The sequence below is a fragment of the Crocuta crocuta genome, unplaced genomic scaffold (assembly GCF_008692635.1).
Source record: "Crocuta crocuta isolate KB4526 unplaced genomic scaffold, BGI_CrCroc_1.0 scaffold50, whole genome shotgun sequence".
Taxonomy (NCBI): Eukaryota; Metazoa; Chordata; class Mammalia; order Carnivora; family Hyaenidae; genus Crocuta; species Crocuta crocuta.
The window spans coordinates 412,731-437,525 of NW_027527428.1; the positions used below are offsets into that span (position 1 = coordinate 412,731).

Here is a 24,795-nt window from a genome sequence, read left to right on the forward strand (position 1 = left end):
ACCTAATGATGTATCTGTCCTTTAGTTTCCCCCAAAGAGCGCTCCTCAAATTGTACGAAACTTCGGAAACCCCAAATCCGGGTCCACTCCTGCAAAGGACAAGCCTGCAGACAGCAGGGAGACCCAGGAAGCCCCGGTTCCCTTAGGTGGAGACGGACTGGCCTCATTGGAAGCAAGCGGGTTGATGGCGTCTGCGGGTTCGTAGCAGGCGGGGCGGCCGAGGGGGGGGGGTCCNAGGAACAGAGATCTACAGGAGGATCCAAAACCTTGGGGTTTTCTGAGTCCTAAATCCTCAAAGAGCTTCCATTGACAGCCGAAACAACCCCCTTCCTTCAGTCTTCTGAAACACCTCTTGAAGACACTGTAATTGCTTTGCCTAAAGGAGCCACCCTACGAGGGAGACAATTCTCCTTCTGCACTACCCTGTGTTATCTCCAGAAATGATACGAGTTATATCCCAGCATACCCCCAAAGGAAGGGCAGTGGCAAACTCAACCCAGGGAGAATAAGGATTTGAAGCCAACACTATTTCAGGAGTTTTCTAATTTTACTGACAAAGTTGGGGAACAGATTTTTAGGGCACTCAACAAAGGAGGGAAGAACATAAGCCTAAATTAGCCTGAATTCATTGACATCTGATTGTTAGAGAGATTCTGGGTTTACTCTGCTAGTGTGAGAAGCATAGGAACATAGAACATCAAGTGATTTTCCCTGAGGTTTTGCATGTCATGTGTGAGCCACGCTGTCCATTATGTATAGGTCATCTAACACACTCATCAAGTTCTGTTACCGGTTGGAGATGGTTTATATGTGGCTGGGCTGTGACCCTGAGTACTGCTGATACTCCACGGACACCCACAGACTACTTAGCTCAAGATTGATTACTCTGGACTTCTTCTATTATGGAAAAGGTAGAGATAGCACCTCACTGAAACAGGCTTATATATGTGGGTTTGGAATAGCGCCCGTCTATCCGATCACTATAGCATTCTATGGGACACTACTTCTGACCAAATAATTCACTTTACAGTCCAAGAGGGAAGGCATTGGGTAGATACCCTTGTGATCTGAGCCTGTCTCTCAGGAGCAGTAATGTGTATTGAATGGTGACTTGAATTATTGAAGATATGGTTTCAGGACTAGTTCTGAGACAGTACCTAATGAAGTTGACGTATTGTCCTTTAAGACAAGTGATCCTCTAAGGACAAATGTCCTTTAAGACACTGGTTCAGAACCAATGATCAATATATGGAGCTGTTTCTCCCCATAGCCAGACTAAACAGATCTGGAAGACGGTGGGGGGGGTGGGATGGTGCCTGATCCATTTTATCTAGTAACTCACTCTCTTCACCTTTGGACCCCAGGAGTTTAGTTTTTGAATCCAAGAAAGGAATGCTCCATACTGAGGCAGCCAGCCCTTAGGGTATCTCCCTTTGGAAAGGGGAAGTATGAAGTTTCATTGCATGATGGAGAGTTCCATTATCTAGCAGAAGTTTTGCTTAAGAGTGAACAGAGAAGTTGGAGTGTATGGAGATGTGGAATGTGGAAAGAGTGAGGCTGTAATAAACACAATATACATTTTTTTCTTCTTTTGGGGTCTCCACTATCTGAACTCATTCCCAAAATGGAAAAGCCATTATTTTGCGAGTCTTAGTCAGATGGTGGGACTGGCTAGTTCACGGACACAGGATATAAGCTCTATCAGCTTAGATGTTACTGCCCAGAACTTTGTGGAACCAAGGTGCAAAGAATCAGGGTCAATTTAGAGTTCAGTCCCATGGTGGTGGTGGTAGAACCAAGGAGGAACAGTTTGAGTCGTGGTTTTCTGTATCCAGGGGCCACGGCACCCAAACCAAGCTGCTTTTGAGATGTGATTGGGTCGTGGTCCCAGACTCTAGCTTTCTTGGATCCAACCCAATTTTCGAGATGGATCCGCTTTTTCCTATGGATCTTGTGAGCTCCCAACAGCCTTCCATTAAATTCCTGTCTATATTACCTGGAGTTGGATTTGTTGCTTGCAACTATGACTAACTGGCCCATCTCATCTGAGCTCCTTCCTTTGCTTCTGCTCATGTTAGGAAGGGGAGATGTAAGGACCAACTTTTGTCAGCTCTCAGATTATCCACCCTGGAAAGAAGCAACTTGGAGAAGAACTGAACACAGCTCATCCACAACAATATCCCCTTTATTGATATTAATCACAGTTATGAGGTCTTGTCCATCAGAGAGTTTGCATTGTGTAGAACTACATACAAAGACGTAAAAAATACACACACACCAACCACCAAACCAATTAATTTCAACCGATCAAAAACCTCTGAATGTGTCTTCAATTTTGATCATCAGTGCTTCAGAAGAACAGACCCAGACCCAGCATAAGGTTGGCCTTTGGGGTCTCAGAGCATTCACAGGGCAGGGTACTCACCCTTGGAAGCAATTCAATGTGTAAACTCAGAGGGTGGGCTTCGGTAACACAGTGCCTAAATACCTGGTCCTGGGCTGCTGGCCTTGCTGGCAGAGCCTGTTTAAGGTCCCATATGCTCCTCTGACCAATGAGGACGGAAGGCTTTAGCTATGTGTGAAGCAGACAACAGATCACCCCTGTTGGAGGAGCTCTCTGTAGGAAGGAGCAGATTGGCCTCCAGTCTACTTCAAGTCATCCTTGAGGGTCATTTCAGAATGATGACTTGGCCAAGATTTGCTTCACAAGGGGAAATGTAGAAATCTCTCTTTTTCTTCCTACCCCTTCTTCCTTTCTCATCCTAAGCTCTCTGGCCAAACTCCAGCAAAGCCTGCAGCAGTTTAAGACTTCTGGGTCAGGTTACAAGTTACCAAATGGTCAACGGGAAAGGACCTACTGCAGGTTCCAAAATGTCTTTCTCTCGCTTAAGTTAGCGTAAGTGGCTCCCTCCGTCACTCCAGGAGGGTTGGAGCTCCAGCCGTCTGTCTGCTGGAGTCCCCGAGTCTCTTAGAAAACTGAAGGCTACAAACATATCAAAAGACAGGTCTAGGGATTTGGCAGCCTGGACAAACCACTTTGCTCTTGGAATCCATAGAAAGCAGAGGTCTCTGACCAAAGCCGCTCTCTGGCTTCTTTTTACAGGACTCACTATATGTTTGTGGCTGTTCGAATTCCCCAGTTCCCTTAACTTCAATAGTGTCGATCTTTGCCTTGAAAAACAAAGAAAGAAAGAAAGAGAGAAAGAAAGAAAAAGACTAACTGATTTCCTTCCCTTTGTCAGCATCACTTCCCAACCAGCATCTCCCTTGGGGGATGCAGAAAGAAGGCACGTTCCTCCTTGGGCTGGCTGGACCTTGGAGAGTAGGTTGCTCTGTCGATGATGTTCCAGTTCTGGTCTAACAGGCGGATGATCAGCGGTGAGAGATCAGGAGGGATGGACCAGAGATGTCCTGACCATTCTGCTCTGAGTCGCAAGGCAAAAAAAAAAAAAAAAAAAAATGCTCGGAAGCTTCCCTCTCGGTAGCTTCCTCCTGTAGGTGAACTTGACAAGCTGCCCCTGAGCCCAGCGAGGGAGACCGAGGGTACAAAAGTAGAGGTTTCCCTGATCTGTGTGGCCTGGGTAATCCCGCTGAAGAAAGATTCTATTCAGTAGCCAAAACCAAATATCTGTAGCTCTGTGACATCTTGACACAGATAAATAAAACTACTATCTCCCTCAAGAGAAAGGTAAAACTTGTCATGTTATGATCAGAGTCAATCAGGATAATGAGATGAAAAGGGAGAAAGGAAAAACAATTTAATGTAAAGAGAGGGGCTTGTGGTCCCGTAGAAGCCAGCCACTGCAGTCTCGTTCGTCATGCTGCTTTTCCTGGGCCCTGAAGCTTCTCAGCACTAGCCCAGGCCGACATCAAGTGACATCATCACCACAAATCCCAGGATGGAGGCCCACGATGCCAGTTTCCCGTTACCACTAGGAGGGAAAGAAAGGAAGACCTTAATGTACTCCGGGACACTGTCCAAGCTGCAAGCATCCTCTGTGATGTCCAATTCCAATAAAAAATGTACCACTACGATTAGTAAGGATAATAATATTGACCTGTAACATTAACTGTGGCTTATTATATGCCAGGCAAAGTCACTCATGTCATCCCAAAGGATGACCACACGAGATCAGGAGTCCTATCATTACTCTCTTGTTACTGGTGGGGAAACTGAGGAATACAGAAGTAACTTGCCCAAAGATACCTCTTATGGCTCTGGAATGAATGCTCGAATAATAAGGAGAGGCAACTAAATTCTTGACGGTATTATTGAATCTGACCTTTTAAACTAGCCTTGGGGCACTCGCGTGGCTCAGTTGGTTAAGCGTCCGACTTTGGCTCAGGTCATGATCTCACAGTCTGTGGGTTCAAGCCCCACATCGGGCTCTGTGCTGACAGCTCGGAGCCTGGAGCCTGCTTCAGATTCTGTATCTCCCTCTCTCTCTGACCCTCTCCTGCTCATGCTGTCTCTCTCTCTCTCTCTGAAATAAATAAAACATTTTTTAAAAAGTTAAAAATAAATAAATAAATAAATAAATAAACTAGCCTCAGCATCATTCTGCTACAAAAACCAAATGAAACCGGGGCGCCTGAGTGGCTCAGTCAGTTAAGCATCCGACTCTTAATTTCAGCTCAGGTCATGATCTCACAGTTCGTGAGATCGAGCCCCATGCTGGGCTCTGTGCTGGCGGCACTGGGCTTGCTTGGGAGTCTCTCTCTCTCTCTCTCTCTCTCTCTCTCTCTCTCTCCTTCTCTCCTTCTCGAAATAAATAAATATGTAAAAAACCAAATGAAAACAATGAAAGGAAGACCCAACTCCTGACGCCTGGCCTATAAGCTACACAATGAGAACATGGACAGATAGCATTGGCTCTCAGAGCTCACCTCTCCCGAGATTCCAGCCCTAGAAAAACCGAGGAGGAGAGGGTGGGGAGAGAAAGGGACAATAGGCAATATCATCTGTGTCACGGGGGTGGGGAGGGAGAGTGAATGAAGGCCGCTGCCTGGTGTCGCCTGGGCCATCCCCACCCACCTGCCCCTTGCTCCTCTCTCCAGTTTTAGAAAACACAGTTGAGAAGGGGGTGGGGCAGACCTTGGGAAGTGGCAGACAGGGGTGGGAGCAAAGAAAAAGAGCAACAATTGAAGAAAGGGAAGATCTGCACGCTGGCAACCCCCCCCACCCCCACCGGGGCTGGGAAACAGACAAGCGCAGATGGGGGAGAAATGCTCTTGAACCTGATCTGAGCCTCAGGGATGATGTCGTCCATGACCACATAGACCATGGCGCCAGCAGCAAAGGCCAGGGCGTAGGGCAGGAGGGGCTCCGCCAGCACCACAGCAAAGGCGCCAAAGACCCCTGCCAGGGGCTCCACCATGCCGCTGAGCTGCCCGTACCTAAGGAGAGACCAGAGACGAATGCCACCGCGGGGAAAGTCAAGCAGACACCAGCGCGCTCAGACACTCTGTGCTCAGACTGCTGACTCAGCCCCAGACAATGGATGCATTTCATTCCGCATCATACCCGCGCCCGGCGGTGCAAATCACTTCCTTGCGTTTTCAGCCACCTCCTTCTTCCCTGACCTCCTCTCACACAGTAGGTTCCCCCCTGCTGGGTTTCTGGTAGAGTTTTAAGGTTTCCACATTGTCTGTTTTCCATAATAGCATTACTGAGATGTAATTCACATACCATACGGCACACCCATTTAATGTGTACAGTTCGGTGGTTTAAGTATAGTCACAAGGTTGTGCAACCATCACCACTATCTGGTTCCAGAACATTCTCATCACCTCAAAAGGAAACTCCATACCCATTAGCGGCTGTGCCCCTCCCCTCACCTACCCGCCCCCCAGCTCCTGGCAACCACTGATCCGCTTTTTGCCTTGATGGATTTGCCTATTTGGGGTATTTCATATAAATGGACTCATGTCATATGTGGCCTTTTTTACTGGCTTATTTTATCTCGCATAATGTTTTCAAGATGCATCCATGTTGTAACATGTATCATTCCTTTTATGACTGAGCAATTCCCCATTGGACAGATCCACCACGTTCCTGCCATCCATTGGTCCATTGATGTCTACTTGTCTCTTGACCGAGAGGACACTGATTAGGAGGGGTATGGACATTCCCAAGGACAGTTGTTCCTGGGAGGTTTAGCGGTTTGGGCGACAACTGTACCCCTTTCTGAAGGAGCTGCACCCATTCATCTCTGCTGAAGAGGTGGGCCTACCTGGCCAGGTGTAAACTGACGGCCTGTCCCCACTACCCCCATCTTGTATTAAGCTGAGATTTCTTCTTTGCAGAAATCCCTGGGGCAGGGGGAGCACCTGGGCAGCTCAGTCAGTTAGGCATCCAGCTCCAGCTCAGGTCATGGTCTCGTGGTCTGTGAGTTCAAGTCCCGCATCAGGCTCTGAGCTGTCAGCACAGCTGAGCCTGCTTCAGATTCTGTGTCTTCCTCTCTCTCTCTCTGCCCCTTCCCTGCTCGCACTCTGTCTCTGTCTCTCTCAAAAATAAATACATTAAAAAAATTTTTTTTTTAATCCTTGGGGCACCTGGGTGGCTCAGTCAGTTAAGCGTCTAACTCTTCATTTCGGTTCAGGTCATGATCTTATGGTTCATGGGATTGAGCCCCATAGTGGGCTCTGCCTGAAATTCTCTCTTTCTCTCTCTTTGCCCCTCCCCCACTTGTGCACATGCACACTCTCTGTCAAAATAAAAAAATTAAAAAATAATAATTCCCTTTATTTGAGCTAGTGAGAGTGGGTCTCTGTTGCTTTAAATCACATGAGCCCTGATTAAAACAGCAGCCCAGAGGAGCACTGCGAATTCAGAGAGCAGGAGATGAGCTAGTACTTGCTCCCCACAGCTGAGCCCCACCTACAAAAGTCACCTGCTGTGAGCTGAATACCAGTAGACAAGGAAATTGGGATATCTTTCCCACTATGCCTTGCTGTGGGCATTTGGCAAGATATACTGCCTGTGAGCCTCAATCTCTCCATCTGTAAAATGGGGGCAAGAAACCCAGAAGTGCACTGGGACACTTCCCCGCCCAGCATGCCTCCCCAGTGACAGGACCTGGCTGCGCACTTCCCCCCTCCCCCCACTTCTCCCTGGCCAGGAGCAGACAGTGGGCCTGGGGGAGACGCTGTCCACACTGCAGAGCCTCGTAAGGGGCAACCGCTGCCTGGCTTGTGCTGTGTGCACGGGTCGGCAGACTTTGGGGCCCTTTCACTGCGTGTACATTTCCTGGCTTGGCTTTGCCACTTGGGGAAAAAGTGAGTTTGACGTCGAGCCCAGACTGGAGCAAGAAGAAAAAAAGTTTAATCTCCGGGCCCCTCACCTCCTGTCCCGGGGCGCCCCTCCCGAATGAAACAACAGTCACAGCTACTGGGCTCCCAGAACTCACATCTGAATCAAATCTCCGAGGCCCTATCCGCACCCAGGCCTCTATTCCACAGACTCCCACAATGGAGAAAGAGACGAGAGAGAGTGAAATAAGATAATTTAAGTATGTGTGAGAACTTGTAAGTCATAAGGCCCCATAAAATGGAAGGCATTTTTAAATTGTTGTTACTAGCAGTCTTTTTAAATGCACTCGCCATACATTCTAGAGCAGTGACTGTTTTAACAGAGACCTACTCTGGGGCTCAGAGCCCTGAGTTGAGGGACAGAAGGTTAGACTTTCAGTGTTGGAGTCACCACCATTGAGACTGGTCATCTGACATTCTAGGCCACAGTTCTCTCCTCTGAAAACTGAGCACTCACCTTACATGTCACAGAGAAGGAAAAATTAAGGAATAGACCAGAAAGACCTTTGGGGACCATGAAAACACGAAGTCTGAGCACAATAGGGCTTCGTCTCCTACTGACACATTGACAAGGGCTGGGACGGGGGCTGATGTGTGACTCTTGGGGACCGCCTGTGGTCAGAGGGGCCTAGGTACAGGCGTGTGACATTTAGGGTAGACATTGGTTTACTTCCTACTAGAGGGGAAAGAGCCCTGACACTGAATGGGCGCAGTGTGGCTACAATGGAGACATTTTGAAATAGGAAACCTGGCGTTTTGAGCTGGTTTGTGTAAAGGCTGAAGGTCAGGAGATGTGCTCCTTGAACTTCCTCCCACCCCTGGTTCAGGATTCAAACAGACTGTCGGTGTGTAAGCTCCAGAGTCACTCTCAGGGCAGAAGAGATGGTTCTTGAAGAAAGAAAGGATCGCTCTGCCTTTACATCAGACATGACCCTGGCCTCTGACAGCTGACACCTTGGAGCACTTACCAGAAGGCTCTCCAGGGGGAGAAGCCAGCCCCTCGCAGGGGAAGGCTGACAGCGAGGCCCTCCGGGAAGTTCTGGATCCCGATTCCAATGGCTAAATTCCTGAAAGATCAAGAAGACACGTGAAGGCAGCTGTCTGCAACTGAGCTCCCACGCACACAGGACCCTTGGCTGGGCCCAACGATGTCCCTCAGTGTCGGAGAGCCAGGTGACACCTGTGTCCAGTGGACGAAAAAGGAAGGTGAGGGCATATGTGTAGGTACAGGACACAAGGAGAAAAGGGCTGATACTGACCGTCACCCCTTCATGCTGCTCTCGGTCCCCAGGGACACTGGATCTTTACGCTGCTACAGGAAGCAGAGAACACACGGGCTGGACACCGGAATGACCCGTCCCCAGGGACACTGGATCTTTACGCTGCTACAGGAAGCAGAGAACACACGGGCTGGACACCAGGATGACCCGTGCTCTGCCACTCAGCCGTATAACTTCGTGCAAATCACTTAACTCTGTGGGTCTCAGATTCTTATGAATAACACACACGGGCTTGCGTGGGGATGGTAACCGCTACCAAGGACGGCCGACTGCTGTGTGGCCGGATGACCTCATGCTTGCGCAGTTCCCAGCACGTGTGAGGTGCTCAGTACGTTTGGGTTTCCATTCCCTTATGGCATGGGGATGGGTACCTCGCATCTTACTGACAGGCAGCCTCAGATATGGGACGAGGAAGTGCTGAACAGAATCCAACAGGGACCCGGATCTCTTCTTTGGGCCCCTGTGGTGCTCACCACGATCCTCTCTCCTCTCCTGTGGGACACGTGGTGGCAGCGGGAGGGTCTGTGCTGTGGTAACCGGGCAGGCTCAGGGGCAAACTACCCCGCTCTCTGCGGAGGGTGAAGAAAGGCCGGCCTTGGGGGCTGGGCTTGGGATCAGGGTCAAGAGTCTCACTTCTCAGGGCACCTGGGTGGCTCAGTCGGTTAAGCATGCAACTTGGTTTCAACACAGGTTGTGACCTCACAGTTTGTGAGTTCGAGCCCTGCGTCGGGCTCTGTGCTAACAGTGCGGAGCCTGCTTGGGCTTTTCTCTCTGCCCTCTCCTCTCTCTCTCTCTCTCAAAACAACAACAACAAAACCTTAAAAAAATAGAAGAGTCTCACTTCTCACCTCTTGGGTCCTGGGTCTAGGAATCCAAACCCAGCCTTGGATCACCTGGTCAAGCCCAGCTCGCGTTATAGGACCCCATGTGCTCCCACCAGCCCTGGGCTCCAGGGCTTTCTGCTCTCACTGTCATAGCCCCCACTGACCCTGAGCTCCTACTTCAGGAGCAAGGGGCATTTGAAATATATTTCTGTGGAAGAAATGAGCCTTAAGGGTTCACTTGCCAACATCATCTTGCCAATATTTCATGAGCCCCTGTCCTGTCTTCTCAAACAGACCCCCAAAGTGGTGATCCCTTCCCCCTACACATTTTCAGCATCCCCTCCCCGCCCCGAAATGGATAAATGAATAGAATCCTTGGTTGGCCTGAAACTAAGGTTTCGTTCAATGGGGAAGATCAACATGTCTGACCAGGTCCTGAGCCCCTTGTCTGAAACAAGGAAATAGACTTCTGCGGCGGGCATCGCCTGCCCCTCCCACCATGTTCACAGCTAGGCACAAGGCTTAACCCCCCAGCCCAACCCCAGAGCTGCCAGCCCTGTGTCACCAGCAAGTCAGAGGTGGGGTGCCCCGGCCAAAGTCCTCACCATGGGGCAGCACTGACTGCAGCCGTCCGCAGGCGGGCTGTGGGAGCCTCCACCACATCCTGTCCAGGAGCCACCATCCTGATAAGCAGCACAGAAACCCCATTCTTCTATCCCTGGCAAGCCACCTCACCTCCACCCTGCCCTCACTCTGACACGGGGCTCCCAGCCCAACCAGCTGCTACACCCTCTGGAACCCGCCAGACTGTCCTCGGCCAGGCGCCACCTCGCTGGGTGATCACCAGATCTCTCCTCAGTGCTCCTGGGCTCCTTCACCCCCACCCCCAGCAAGGGCTGGACCACAGAGCCTCTGCCCTTCCCATCGTCACAGACATCCCTTCCTAACTTGGGTCTGTTCTAAACATGTGCACGCTAGTCCACTGTGTCCCCTGCTCCACCCTATGTCCTGCATCTGTTAGATGTCAACTAGGTAGGGGGGACCCCATGGAAAGGCTCAGTCCCCTCCACACCCTCTGTACCACTGTATCATTGGCATCAGCTCAGGACTGAATTAAGAAACCCAGAGCTCCCAGCCCTGGCCACACGTTAGCAAACGCTGATGCCTGGGCCCACCCCTGGAGACAGCAATTAATCACTATGGTGTCAAGCTCCAGATCCACAGACGTGAAGAGTGTGCTGGCAGTGTGGAGAGAGCCCATGACCTAAGTCGTCACCAAAATGGGTGAGGATGAGGCCCGTTGCCACGCCCACCTCTGACCAGGGAGCTCCTTTCCTGCTATACTGACGCTCAGCTCCCCCGGTGCAAACTGTGGACACCAGCGGCTCCTTGAGAATGCACCAGGTGGCCAGCAGCCTGGGTGCTTCCTGCGCACAAAACCCGAACTGGGGAGCCCCGGAGGGGATCAGAACAGAAGAACCGAGAACAGAAGCATCAAAGTGGAGGGTTGCTGGGGTGACAGAATTAGTAACAGCAGTGACGGAAGCAAGTGGCTCCCAGGTGCCCAGGGTGAAAGAGCAGAAGGGGAGCAGGGGCTCAGGCTGGCTGGCGGGTCCCTGGGAAAGACAAGCTTGGAGCTGGCTTAGCAGTGGGGGCCGAGGTCAGCAGGATGGAGGTGGAGATGGGCCGACTGCCAGGAAGGAAGCCCCAGATGCTCACTCCCTCTTGTGGCCCTACTGTGCTCTCCCTCGGCTCTACTCGACAGCCTGGGCACTTCCTGCCGCCTCCCCAGGTAGCAGGACCTGGTGGGCCATCCCCTCCTTCATTCCACTCTGGGGTCGGAAAGCCCAGAGGAGAGGTTTCCTCTCCAGGACGGGCTGTGAAGATTCCAAACAGGACTCAAAAGCAAGGGGAGAGACCTAGACCTTGTCCTTCCCAAGACCATGAGGCTGCTGTGCTCTGTGCTTTGTTCTTCCCAGAGGAGCACAGAGACACCACCGTTAGTCTAGATGGCGGTAGCTCACTGTCAGGGAGGAGGCGGGGAGGAAGGGCTCCTTAAGAAAAGAAACCACAGGCTGCCCTCTGACGGCACCCCTTCCCCTCCACATCAAGCCAAGTCCCACCGTGACACATCACCTGCATCTGACTGTGATTCACAAGGGAGGGAAGGGCCGGGAAAGGACATCTATGGGGAGAGCAGGGGTGGGGAGGAGAGAGGAAGAGGGGAGGAGGTTCCAGGGCCTCTCAGGTGCAATGCTGGTCCTCCAGGCTGCTGCTCAGGAGGGCCTTCTGCCCTTACCATCAGGTACCGCTAATCCTCAGAGGTGAGCGACGGCAGAAAGACCATCCCAGTGGGCAGCTGTTTCTGCTTTTTCTTAGAGGCCTGACCCCACTCTCCCCCACCCCCTGACATGTCTGCCTTCTCATCTCCTGCATCCTCCATCTACTCAGCCCTCAGAGTAACAATCAGAGAACACTTGGGCTGCAAGGGCCCTCGGAGGTCCCATGTTCAGCCCCTTCACGGTTAAGGGAGAAACAAAGGCACAGAAGAGCGGTGTGACAGACAATGGGTGTGCCCAACAGAGCCGGTGGGACCCTCAGGTGCACCATTGTGACCCAGGCCCAGCTGTAAGAAACTCAGCCTTCACTTTGTCCACAAAACGGGCATAAAGTGCCCCGTTTTTAGGGTTCTTCTGTGGATAATCGCTGTCAAGTGCCGGTCACAGCTCACAACCCAGAGCTGTCGCTCCTCAAACGCTCCTACCGTTCAAATTGCCTGAGATCCCTGAAGGAGGTGGCACTTGGGCTCTGTGGCTCCCTAGTGCCTGGTGACCTTCCCAACCTCACATGAAACTTCTTCTCGCGCTCACGCTCCTCCACCTTCTTGATTCTGTGACCTCCCGCTCAGAACCAAGGCCAGAAATCGCAACTGACGGCCAGCAGGAAGCCCCCTTTCAAGGGCACGCCTAGAATCCGCGCTGTGCGCTCACCCATGTGCGAGCACTCGCGTCACATATGAAGAAAGATGTGAGGAAGCTCCCCCCCCCCATCTTCAAGGAGCTTACAATCAACGAGGGGGCAAAACACCTGCCTACAAAGGACAGGGCGGCCCTGAACTGGCTCAAGGCAGTGAGAGCAGCACAAAGTGTGAGGGGAGAACAGAGGAAGATGATCTGAGACAGAAAGTGACATTCAAGATGGACTTTGAAGGATGGGGATCCTTTTAATTGGCAGAGAGAGATGGGAGATGCACGTCCTAAGGGAAGAAGGGACCGAGCAAGGGGAGGTGTGAGGTGGTGGGCCAGGGTGAGCCAGGCCTTCTTTTCTCACCCCTTCCCCAACTCAAAGCCAACACATACACACACACACACACATACACACGACACAGGACACACACTGGAGTCACAGCCCATCTTTCCCAGACCTCCATCTTGAAAGGACCATTCCTGTGCATAAGAAAGGGTCACAGTCTGCTTCGTCTGCTGGCTTTCGAGGGAAAAGCTGAGTGCTCAGGGCCCCGGCCGCAGCTGCACCCCAGGGGTCTTCCCAAGGCCAAGTGTGAAGTTGAGCCCCAGCCCATCGCTGGAGTTGTTCCCTTGAAACCTATTTATTGGTGGTCTCCAAGCGAACCTCTCACTTAATATCTCAGGCCTTGAACTTGGGGAACTTGATTTCAGCACAGGGCACCGGGCGCACAGTACCATGGCAACTGCCCCTGAAATTAGCTTGCGTCTCATCTCCCGTTACCATGCTCATCAGAGTGAGCCTAAGGGCGCCCGTCAGGAATAAAGATAATGACGATCATCCCTGCCATTTACTGAAGGTGATAAAGTGTGAGGCGTGGTTGTGGGTGTTTTATTACATGTAGCAGCACACCTAACCTCAACCACCTTGCTAAGTGTTTTCTACCCTTCCTATCCCCATTTTACAGCTGGGGAAACTGATGTGCAAGCGGTCGTCCCCAAGGTCACCCGGCCACGAAGTGACAGTGGTCACATACTTTGGGTCCTCGGGGCATCACGCAGACCTGTCACAGCATCTTGGAGAGAGATGGCTACCCGGGCTCACGTCCCCAGCAGACAAGCAGGTGATGTCCTATGGCCGCTCAGTGGCGATCTGTGCTTTGGGCCCACTCCGGAGGCAAGGAGACCAGACCGTATGGACAAGGTGTCAAGCAGAGACCCGCAGAGTTAATGGGGTTGGACCATCTCATCCACGGTATGGCTTCTCAACCTCCCCACTCCGGACAGTTTAGGCCAGATCACTCTTTGCTGTAGAGTCTGCCCTAAGCATCGTGGGATGTTTAACAGCATCTCTGCCCTCTTCCTGCTAGATTCCAGCAGTGCCCTCCCGGCCGTGACAACCCAAAATGTCTCCAGATGCTTCAGAATGACTTCCGGGGGGCCAATGGTCCCTGCTTGAGAACCACTGCCTACGGTAGGCAACAGCTCGCTTCCTCAGCAAGTAGCTGAACAGCAGAAAACACTGCTCAGACCCAGCAAAGGACGATATCCGATCCCATTCATCTTACTGGAGAATGTCTAGTTCTGGCGGAGTTCAATCTTCCAGGAAACAGATCCCTGGGATTCGAGGTAAAAACGACACTGGACAATGATAGGGCCTCTGCTCCCGCCTTCCTAAGGTGGTAGCTTTGGGATCTCAGAGTCGCACAACTGTGGACGCACCACGTGCCTCGTGTGCTCTGAGAACGGCACCCTTGGGGAGCCGTGGGATGGGGCATTCCTGCCCGAACCCCAAGCACATCACTGCTCCGCGGCGGGTGCAGTGCAGGGCCTGGAGGTGAGGCGGCCCCGGGACGGCGGGAGGCAGAGTCACGGATGCCTCGGCGAGCTGGCAGGTGTGTGGTTTTCCCACCCGCAGCCCGCTCTCCAGGCTATGATCCCTGCACCGCTGATTATGAAAGAACAGCCTATTCCTGACAAGCCCTGCTTCACCCGGCCTCTTTCAGATCCTCCCCTGTGCCCTGAGCATGTGTGCTCTTGCGTGTCAGGCCCTCACATACCGCTGTGATGGTTATCGTCCTGCCCTGAAAGGCCTGACTGTTCAGGCTCGGTGGTGACATCACCGGCTTCCCACTCGGGCTGCCGGCTGAGGTGTTTGATGAGCCTGCAGGTGGGAAGGGGCCGGAGGCTCTCCGTGGGGCTGCTGGGCCCTACCTGCTCCGGGGAGCTGGTTTAGCCCGAAAGGGATCTTCCCCCACCCCCTTCTTCCAGTTTTGGGAGGCTTCATTGCCACAGGCTGGAAAGCCGGGATGACCCATCCTTTCCCTTAAAGTCGGCCGACCTTCTCGGAGAGGGAGGGGAAGAGCCCCTGGAAGCGAGCCACAAGGCAGGGTGGCGCACAGGGGTGATTCAGGCCACCAGTGCGCACCTCTCCTTGCAGGAAAGTGGAGAAGCCTCCCGGATGTGGGGGAGGGGGAGAAATCTCGCGCTCCCTCCCCGAGGGACACCCTGGGGATCTTCACCTGCCATGTCTCCTGGCAAATAAATCAGTGTTACTACGCACAGGCCAAGTGAGAGGCTGCCTCGTGAGACTGAAAAAGCACCTGAGCTATGCACCCAAGAGCAGTGTGCTTCCCTATTCATGAAAAGGCCACCAGGTCCTATCAGTAACAGCCCCAAACTGAAAACTCAGCAAATGGCCATCAAAGACTGAATGAATAAAGAGCGAATGTTTGCGTCACACAGTGCAATAGTGGACGGCAATGAGAATGAATGATCTATACCTAGGGGCACCAGTGTGATGCAAAAGTTTGAGCGGAAAAAAAAACCCAACTAGACACAAATCGTGAATGTTGTGGCTTCCAATCACATCGAGTCCCCAAACAGACAAAAGCCAGCTATGCCTTCTCTTACCTACTACCTGATGGGAAATGCCAGTGGCCAATAGCATCAGTTGGTGGAGTCTCCTTTAAAGTACTGATTTTTTAAAACAGTGCATTTTGGGGTGCATGAGCGGCTCAGTTGGTTGAATGTTCAACTCTTGATTTCAGCTCAGGTCATGATCGCTGGGTCATGGGATCGAGCCACGTGGCGGGCTCTGTGCTGAGTGTGGAGCCTGCTTGAGATTCTCTCTCTCTCTCTCTCTCTCTCTCTCTCTTTCTTTCTCCCTTTGACCCTCTCCTACTCATGCTCCCTCTCTAAAAAATAAAAATAAAATCCATTAAAGAAAGAAAAAGGCCAGTGCATTTTAGCAGAGAATGTAGGTGTTCCCAAGTTAGATATTCAGGTCCTGGGTGGGGATAAGAAAACTCCTCATTGCCTTTGTTTTTTTTTAAGTTTATTTATTTATTTTGAGAGAAAGTAAGAGAGAGGTGGAAGGCAAGGGAGAGAGAGAATCCCAAGATGGCTCCACGCCATTAGTGTGGGGCTCAAACTCACGGAACTGTGAGAACATGACCTGACCCAAAACCAAGTGTCAGACGCTTAACCAACTGAGCCACCCAGGTGCACCCCCGACCCATTGCCTTTTAATAAAGACCTTTTATTGCAGCTAAATGTACATGCAGAGAAGAGCACATGGGTAAGTGTTCTGCTTGATCAATTTTCAGAAACTTGATGGTCATCACGCAATCCCCACCCAGATCAAGAAACAGAACATGAGAACCCCAGGAGCCTCCAACCCCGAGCTCCCTGCTCCCTCTGCTCTGGTCCCATGAGGAGCCACTGTCTTCGCTTCCAATGGCTCAGCCTAGTTGTGCCTGCTTGGGGACAGTGGCTTTGAATAGTTTGAAACTATGAATAGTTTAGGTGTCCCTACAAGACCCCGGTTAAAGGGTCCTGGGAGGGCTGTGGGTGATGAACACTCTACAAACTTGGCATGAGGCTGTGTTCCCGGGGGCCGTGGGTTTGGAGCTCGGTGTAGGGCCTTTCCTAAGACACCTGAGTAAACCCCCACCGTCCTTCACTCCATTTTCTCACCCACCGCCTGCATCAGTCGCTCCATCTGCAGGATCAACATTGGAGGGGAGGGCGTGCAACAAAAACATTTTGTTCTCCAGCATGAAAATTATCCCATTACAAGCCACTAAAAAATTTTCCAGCATTTTAGTACTTTCTTCTAAAGAGCTTTAAGTGCCTTTATAAACATGTATTCTTTCTTTCACTTAAGAGGTGGAAGTTCATGTTCCGTTTTGAAACAGAGTGATAACCAAGGTCCCACAAAGGGCAAGTGATAAACCAAAGGACACAGTGCGGGTCCCAGTCCTAAGGCAACAGGTGCTGGGTTTCAAGCCTTTCCCATGCGCCATCGCTTCCTATAAAACCACAGAAGGTAGGGACGAAAAGGGGCCAGTGATGGCTTTGAGGAAGGAAGACCATGCACCTTGATGTCATTCTTGGCCACTCTCTCTCGCTCCTCACACACAACCCAACAGAGAATGCTGTAGGATCCATCCTCCAAGCCTATATGGATTCAGGCACTTCCTCCCTCCTCCACGGCTGTGCCCAGATGGGAACTGCCACCATCTCCTGCATGGCTTATGGTGGCAGTGTTCTAAATGGTCCCCTTGCTTCTCTCCCTAACCCTCCAGTCTATTCTCGCCACATGTGCTACACCTGTTTACACAGCTCCTTGACTCAAAACTGCCGTGGTTACCCCATTCCCCTAGAGGCAGCACCCAGGTCCTTCTCCTGGCTTGCCACGACCTACATGTCACCACATTTTGTCTTCTCTCTGACCTCTATTCCTCTTCCCTGGCTTCTTCCACTCTAGCTGTTCAGCCTCTCTCTCTGCCCTTCTCTCTCTGCATGCTTGGTTACTCCAGCTTTCAGCATTTCTACTGGAGTAGTCGTCCTTAGGTATCTGTGGCTCATGTCTTCACCTCTTTCCGGACTGGGCTATACGACTTTTCCAAGGCTTAAATCACAAAAGACTCTGTGGCTTTCATCTCTCTCTCTTGATTCCTATCTCTGGGGCGAAGCCAGCTGCCACGTCGTAGGACCCTCAAGCAGCCACTTGGAGTCACGCCTGTGACAAGAGTGTCTGCCATCTTGGAAGCAGGTCCTCCAGCCCCAGTCCAGCCTTCCGATGAGTGCAGCCCCAGCTGACTTCTTGACTACAATCTCAAGAGGGACACTGAGCAGGGACTACTCAGCAAAGCCACTCTCCAATTCCCAGCCCACAAAAAAACATGAGCCAATGTTTACTGCTCTGAGCCACCAGGCCTTGAGTTACTTTGCTATTTAGCAGTTGAAAGCGGTCACCTCCTCGGTGAAATCTGCCCTCCTCCCCTTACCTAAAATCGCCCCATCCAGCACCCTCATTCCCCTTTAAACCTGGTCTAATTTTCCTCTCCTCTTCCTTCTCTTCTTGACAGAAATCCTAGCATCTAACCTACTGTATAATGTGCTCATTTTTCATAGGGATAATTCACTCTTTCCCCTGTATCTGACCCGGCATCAGAACGAGCCAGGAATCTCTGTTCACCAAGGTGTCCCGTTGAACACTAGCAGAGTGCCAGGTGCACACAGCCATGGAACAGGCATGCGCACAGAGACAGGCCCCTCGCCGGCTCCCAGCTGCAGGTCATCAATCAGCGGCAAGCGTGTCACAGCCCCCTGGTGCCACGGCGTCTCCAGCTCTAAAGCAAGGAGGCTGAATCGGGCGACCCATAAGCTCTTTTCCAGACCCTAAGCTTTAGTAATTCGCACACAAGGGCGGCATTGTGGGTTCTCCGGATTCCAGGGGCTGCAGAGACCCGCCTCTGCGTTTGCCAAAGCCCGTTTTCCTGGCCGCGCAACATCTGGGAAGCCAAAAAACAAAAACCATCGCATTGTGCACATCTGGACAGCATCAACCGAGCGCTCTGAGAGGAAACTCCGAACCGGCTGCTCGGCGAAAACCGCAGCGCAGGCCAAACGAGAGGGGCTGAAAGGCTCCTTTCTTTTCCACCCGCAAAACAATCTTCTGGGCACGAAACTGAAAAGCCAATGCTCTGGGGCTGAAAAACGTACGTTCTCAATAGCCTTCGACTACCGTCTCGGGCACGTTGCTCTCTGGCCTGGCTCTTTTCCAAGGCAACACTTAGACAGGGANGACCAAACGATACCTTCACTTATCCCTGGGGCATGTGGACGGAGTTCAAAGCTGAACACCACCTGCTCCTTGTCCTCCTTCGGGGAGAGTAATTGAACTGCACGCCTAGTGCAAACCAAACAGGGAGCTTTGAGCTCTGGTGAGAAATCGCGGGCGATTTGCATGCTGTTATAACAGCAGCTGGGCAGAGAAAGCCGCCTGTCAATACGCAGTCTGAGGGGGGACAGCGAGCCGGGCCCCCTGGAACAAAGAGGAATGATATTGCTTTGCAAATGAAATGGGTTTGAGGGGCTCTGAGCTTCCTGCGCTCCCTTCAGCCAGCCCCGCAGTGCGGGGATTGTGGGAGAGGCGTGCGGGGAAACGCGGGGCTCTAACCCACTTCCAATTGCACGGCCGGCCGGCGATGCCAATGGCTTGATGGCCTAGACGACTTGGAGCGTGGGAAGGCTTGAGCTGCAACTCGAAGCGTATGCACTGAGTCAGTGTTGCAAACAACAGGGGATGCTTGCAAAGAGCACGTGAGGGTGGGTGTAGACCTGTGGGTGAGGGTGGGTCCGGGCATTCTTCACCGGCATTCTTTAACGCACTCTTGACGGTGCAGGTGAAGAGGGAGGAGCAAGACACAGGGAGTTAATGGACCAGCCCCGGACCCTCACCCCCAAACAACAGCCCCTCCCAAGTCTCAGAACATTCTATATCCATGAGACGGCTGCCGTGGGCTCTCTAGCCTCCCGGCGCTGGAAGCACCTGGCCCATGGATCACAGCCGGCTGCCTCTGAGTGCCAGACCTTACGTGAAGAAAACCAGGCAGGGCGTTCGAAAAAAATCTAACAAAAACAAAATCTTTTCCTTCCTTGTCCTGGCTAGCCGGGGACGCTGCACTTTGCTGCTGGGAAACGACTGTGTTCTCTTGAGTGCAAGGTGGCGGGGGAAGCAGCCACCCTCATCAGAGCCACTCTTTCGAGAAACGGCAGGTGCCGATCACAGAGGTGCCTGGCTAACAGCAACCACAGCAAGAGCGGCAGACAGCTTATGCCAGGGACAGAGAGAAGTGCTATGAGGAGCTATCTCATTTTACTCCGGCATTTACCCTACACAAGATATGCTATGAACCCATTTTATAGATGTAGAAACGGAGGCTTAGAGAGGGTGAAGTATCTCTCCCAAGTTCATGAGCCCCCAAGTCACTGAAATTCTAGCTCAGATCTGCTGATTCTAGAGCCCATGGGCTTCACCCACATGTGCCACCCCCACAGTCCTATAGAAACCTTGCAGAGCTTCCTGTATTCTCAATTTATGGGGGCAGGGAGGGGGGTAACCTGTGGTTAAGGGCAGTATTTCACACCATGAAGCTGTCCAGTAACCAATCTTCCAATGCAGGGCTTGGGGAGAGGGTGCTTATCATGAACATTGTAAAATATCCTGTTGGTTTAAACTATTAATGTTCTCGGGGCACCTGGGGGGCTCAGTCAGTTAAGCATCTGACTTCAGCTCAGGTTATGATCTTGCGGTTCGTGAGTTCAGGCCCCACATCGGGCTCTCTGCTGTCAGCAAGGAGACTGCTTCAGATCCTCTGTCACCCCCAACCTCTCTCTCTGCCCCTCCCCAGCTTGTGCTTTCCCTCTCTCAAAACTAAATACACATGAAAGGAAATTAAATATTAATGTTAATTTTCTGTAAAATCAAAAGAAGTTCCGAGTATTTTCAAATGAATGGCTGGGTTTTGATGCGTACCTGGGATCCTTTTCCCTGTCAGTAACTGTAAAGACTCCTTGGCTATGCTATGTAGATCTTGGTTGGCTCCAGTGCATGTCCCCAGGGTCATTCCCAAGGTGCCAAGAATCCCCAGCTTCTTGTGGAAGCCCGTTGAACATCATCTCTGACTCTCACACTCCCTCCAAGGGGTAACTAATCAGTGCAGAAGGAATGGCCAGTTCAGAGGAAGGGGAGAGCATAAGCACAGGCTCTGATTGGGCAGAAGGGGAGGAGAAAGGACCGACAGCATCCACCACATGGCCAAGAAAGTTCCATCATCTGACAGATGTCTGGTCCCCACCTGAGGAGCCACTCAGGGACACAAGGGGTTCAGAGCTCATACAGTCAGAACTGAGACTTAAGAACCATTCCGTGTTGGGGCACCTGGGTGGCTCAGGGGGCTAAGTGTAGGACTTCGGGTCAGGTCATGATCTTGTGGTTCGTGAGTTCGAGCCCCGCTCTGATAGCTCAGAGCCTGGAGCCCGCTTCGGATTCTGTGTCTCCATCGCTCTCTCCGCCCCTCCCCTGCTCATGTTATCTCTCTCTCTCTCTCTCTCTCAAAACTAAGTAAACATAAAAAAAAAAAAAAAAAACCATCCCATGTAAATAAACATGAGATTATGGTGGAGAAGGTTGCCTTTCCCACCACATCCTACCAAAACCAGCCAGTCCTCTGGGCTCTTCAAGAACCCAAATGTCAATGTCATCCAAGATAGAAAGGCAGGAAACTGCTTTCCGTTAAAGGAGATTAAGGAGATGTGACAACCAAATGCAACGGCAAGGCCAACAAATAAAACGTCAGCAGACATATCTATAATGGACATTCAGGAGTGATTACAAAACTTGGATAGGGTCAGTGTACTAGGTAATTTCATTAGATCAATGTGGGATTTCTTGGGTGGGAGAATCATATTGTGGTGAGGTCATTTTTGTACCTTCTTTGTGAATAGTGTTCATGTTTTTTCCTATATTTTAAAATTGATTTTATTTTTTTAATTTTAATGTTTATTTATTTTTGAGAGAAACAGAGAGAGAGAGAGATTGAGAGCAAGCATGGGAGGGGCAGAGAGAGAGGGAGACAGAATCCCAAGCAGGCTCCATGCCATCAGCACAGAGCCTGAGGCGGAGCTCGAACTCACAAACCATGAGATCACAAGCTGAGCCAAAACCAAGAGTCAGACACTTAGCCATCTGAGCCACCCAGGCTCCCCTTTTTAAAGATGTTCTTAAAGTTTATTTTTATTTATTTTGAGAGAGAGATAGAGAGCAAGCGACGGAGGGACAGAGAGAGAGGGAGACAGAATCCCAAGCAGGCTCCGTGCTGTCAGCCCAGAACCTGATGCGGGGCTCGAACACACAAACCGTGAGATCATGACCTGAGCCGACATCAATGGTTGGACATAACCGAGTGAGTCACCCAGGCACCCCTCCTCTACTATTTTTAATCAGAACGTCCTTATCCTTAAAAGATACATTATATGGAAACCAACTTGACAATAAACTATTTGTAAAAAAAAAAAAAAATGATACAGCTGAAGTACACAGATATAAAGAGCCCTGAAATGTCAAATGGTTCAGTGGGGGAAGAAAGGTACGTGCATGTGTTTATGTGAGTGTGTGTATTTTTCTATGGAGAGAACAATAGTCTTATTATACACACACACACACACACACACACACACACACAGAGCCCCTCCCTCTCCACATACACACAATGAGTCAGTCATCCACACGCTACTGTGTCCCTCCCATAGCTGCAGCGAGTGAGCTCTGTCCGCCACCCTCCTCCTTTGCCTTCATGGCTTCCGCATGCTCTGGGAAGGGCGTCAATGCCGACAGGCTGGGCACCTCCCTAGGAAGCCCGGCAGCTCCACAGGGCAGTCAGGCCTTCAGTGGGTGCTCTCCAACTGCCTTCCCCCAGCCGGGTGCTTCCTGTCTCCCGGTATCCTGTCCAGTCCGGTCTCCCGGCCACTCTGACCGGTGTGAGGTGGTTATCTCAGTGTGGTTTTGATTTGGATTTCCCTGATGATGAGTGACGTTGAGCATCTTTTCATGTGTCTGTTGACCATCTGGATGTCTTCTCTGGAAAAGTCTATTCATGTCTTCTGCCCACGTCTTCACTAAATTTCTCTTTAAAATATCCCCCCCTCAAAAATAAATCAAAAATTAAAAAAAAATTTTTTTTAAATGTGTCGACATGAAAAGATGTTCAACGTCACTCATCATCAGGAAAATACAAATCAAAACCACAATGAGCTAACACCTCACGCCTGTCCAAATGGCTAGAATTAACAACTCAGGCAACAATAGATGTTGGCGAGGATGCAGAGAAAGAGGAACCCTTTGCACGGCTGGTGGGAACGCAAACTGGTGCAGGCACGCTGGAAAACAGTGTGGAGGTTCCTCAAAAAATGAAAAATAGTACTACCCCATGACCCAGCAATAGCACTGCTAGGTATTTATCCAAAGGACACAAAAATGCTGATTCAAAGGAGCACATGGACCCCAACGTTTATAGTAGCGCTATTGACAATAGCCAAATTATGGAAAGAGCCCAAATGTCCATCGACTGATGAATGGATAAAGAAGACATAGCACACACACACACACACACACACACACACACACACAATGGAATGTTACTTGCTGATCAAAAAGTATGAAATCTTGCCATTTGCAACAACGTGGATGGAACTAGACTGCGTTATGCTAAGAGAAATAAGTCAGAGAAAGACACATCATATGATTTCACTCATATGTGAAATTTAAGAACAAAACAGATGAACATAGGGAACAGGAAGCAAAAATAAGATAAAAAGAGCGAGGAAGTCAACCCATAAGAGACTTTTAAATTCAGAGAACAGGGTTGCTGGAGGGGTGTTGGGTGGGGGTTGGCCTAAGTGGGGGATGGGCATTAAAGAGGTCACTTTTTGGAATGAGCACTGGGTGTTATGGGTAAGTGATGAGTCACTAAATTCTACTCCTGAAACCATTATTACACTCTATGTTAACTAACTTGGATTTAAATTTTTTAAAAATTTGTATAATAAAAAATTGAAAAAAAAAAAAAGGAAATACGTTGAAACCAAATCAGAAATAGTGAGTTGGCATGGATGTGATGTAAGCCTAGGCACTGGTGAATAGTCCAGCGAGGGACCCTGGCCCTTCACCACTTGGTGAAGTCCAGATCCCAGATGCAAATTCCAGATAATCTTTTTTTTCCGAGTGAGGAAAGGTTCCCAGCGCAAACAGGGCCTGTATCTTGGATGGTGACAACACTCCGATAGAGCACCTGGGAGGGAGATGAAATTAGCGCACGGTAAATGTTGCACGTAGCACTGGGCACAAAGTACGTGCTCAGTAAAACGCCAGCTGCCTTCATCACTGTGCTGATCAGTAGCCATGTGTCAAAAAGACCTGACACAGCAGGCTAGAAACTACTCTCCTTAAGAAGGTCTGTTCGCAGGGCTGGCCCTTTGCTGGCTTCTGAAACTTGATAAGGGTGTCTCTCTGTGCCTAAACTGTTTGTGCAAATCATATTGTTTACGCTGAACACCTGCTTCATTTCCAGGAGTCTGGGATGTGGAGTCTGGGACGTATGTGGCAGTCGGAGGGTGCCTGTGTGACCAGCCCCCAATAGAATCTCTGGGTACAGGGACTCTGGTGGGTGCTCTGGGTAGACGAGACTTTCTGTGTTGTCACAGATTCACCCCTGGAGGAATTAAGCACACCCTGTGAGCGAGCAAAGGACAGGACTTCTGGAGGCTTGTGCCTGGTTTCCTCCAGATTTTGCCCCAAGTATGTCTTTCCTTCGCTGATTTTGCTTTGTATCTTTTTACAGTAATACATCTTATCCATAGGTACAATTGGACGCCAGGTCCTTACAGTGGCTCACCCCATTGAGGTGAGCTTGGAGGACCTCCAGCAGATGCAGCAGCAGTGGCCATGTCTGGTGTCAGGAGGCAGGACCTAAGGGAAACTGCACACAGCACCCATCACATCCCAGGGTTATGAGTGGGAGGCAGCCAGGGTTCCTGACCTTAGTGGCTTAGAACTGCAGACTACGGACTAAGAGGGACAGGGGACGGGAAGAGGCCCAGTACACAAAGCCCAATACCAGATGGGCTCATCACATCCTGGTGAAGCTACAAGGAGACCTTCCGTTCAGTCAGGAGCCGGGTAATGCTGAGAATTCAGATCTCCTTTAGGGAAAAGGAGAAGAGGGAGGGGGACTCTCAAATGGCCTGTGTTTATAATCCAAGCTGAGCATATTTCAGACTAGAGGTGACAGGACTATCTTTAAATGGCACGTGTTTACCATCCAGGCAAATGAAGGCTAATTCATGGGCAATAGCAGTTCTCAAACTTGAGGGGCCATGAGAATCACATAGAGGATTTGTTAAAATAGACTGCTGGAGCAACTTCTTACTTGACACATCCCCAAAAGCAAGGGAATCAAGAGCAAAAATAAATGATTGGGACCTCATCAAGATTAAAAGCTTCTGCACATCCAAGGAAACAACCCAGAAAATTAATAGGCAACCAACGGANCACTTTTAACAGGTGAT

General features: G+C 50.7%; 1 protein-coding gene across 4 annotated transcripts in view; it reads right to left on the reverse strand.

Moving 5' to 3' along the window:
- Positions 1–2,167: 2,167 nt before the first annotated feature.
- SLC39A11 (solute carrier family 39 member 11) overlaps positions 2,168–24,795 on the reverse strand; it is a 347,222-nt gene continuing 324,594 nt past the window's right edge. For all 4 annotated transcript variants that reach the window (XM_077753833.1, XM_077753824.1, XM_077753845.1 and 1 more), the window contains 3 exons: positions 8,280–8,378; positions 5,239–5,397; positions 2,168–3,932 (listed from right to left, as the gene is read on the reverse strand). In XM_077753833.1, the coding sequence (XP_077609959.1) occupies positions 3,854–3,932; positions 5,239–5,397; positions 8,280–8,378 (337 nt within the window). In that variant the 3' untranslated portion in view covers positions 2,168–3,853. The remainder of the gene's footprint in view (positions 3,933–5,238; positions 5,398–8,279; positions 8,379–24,795) is intronic.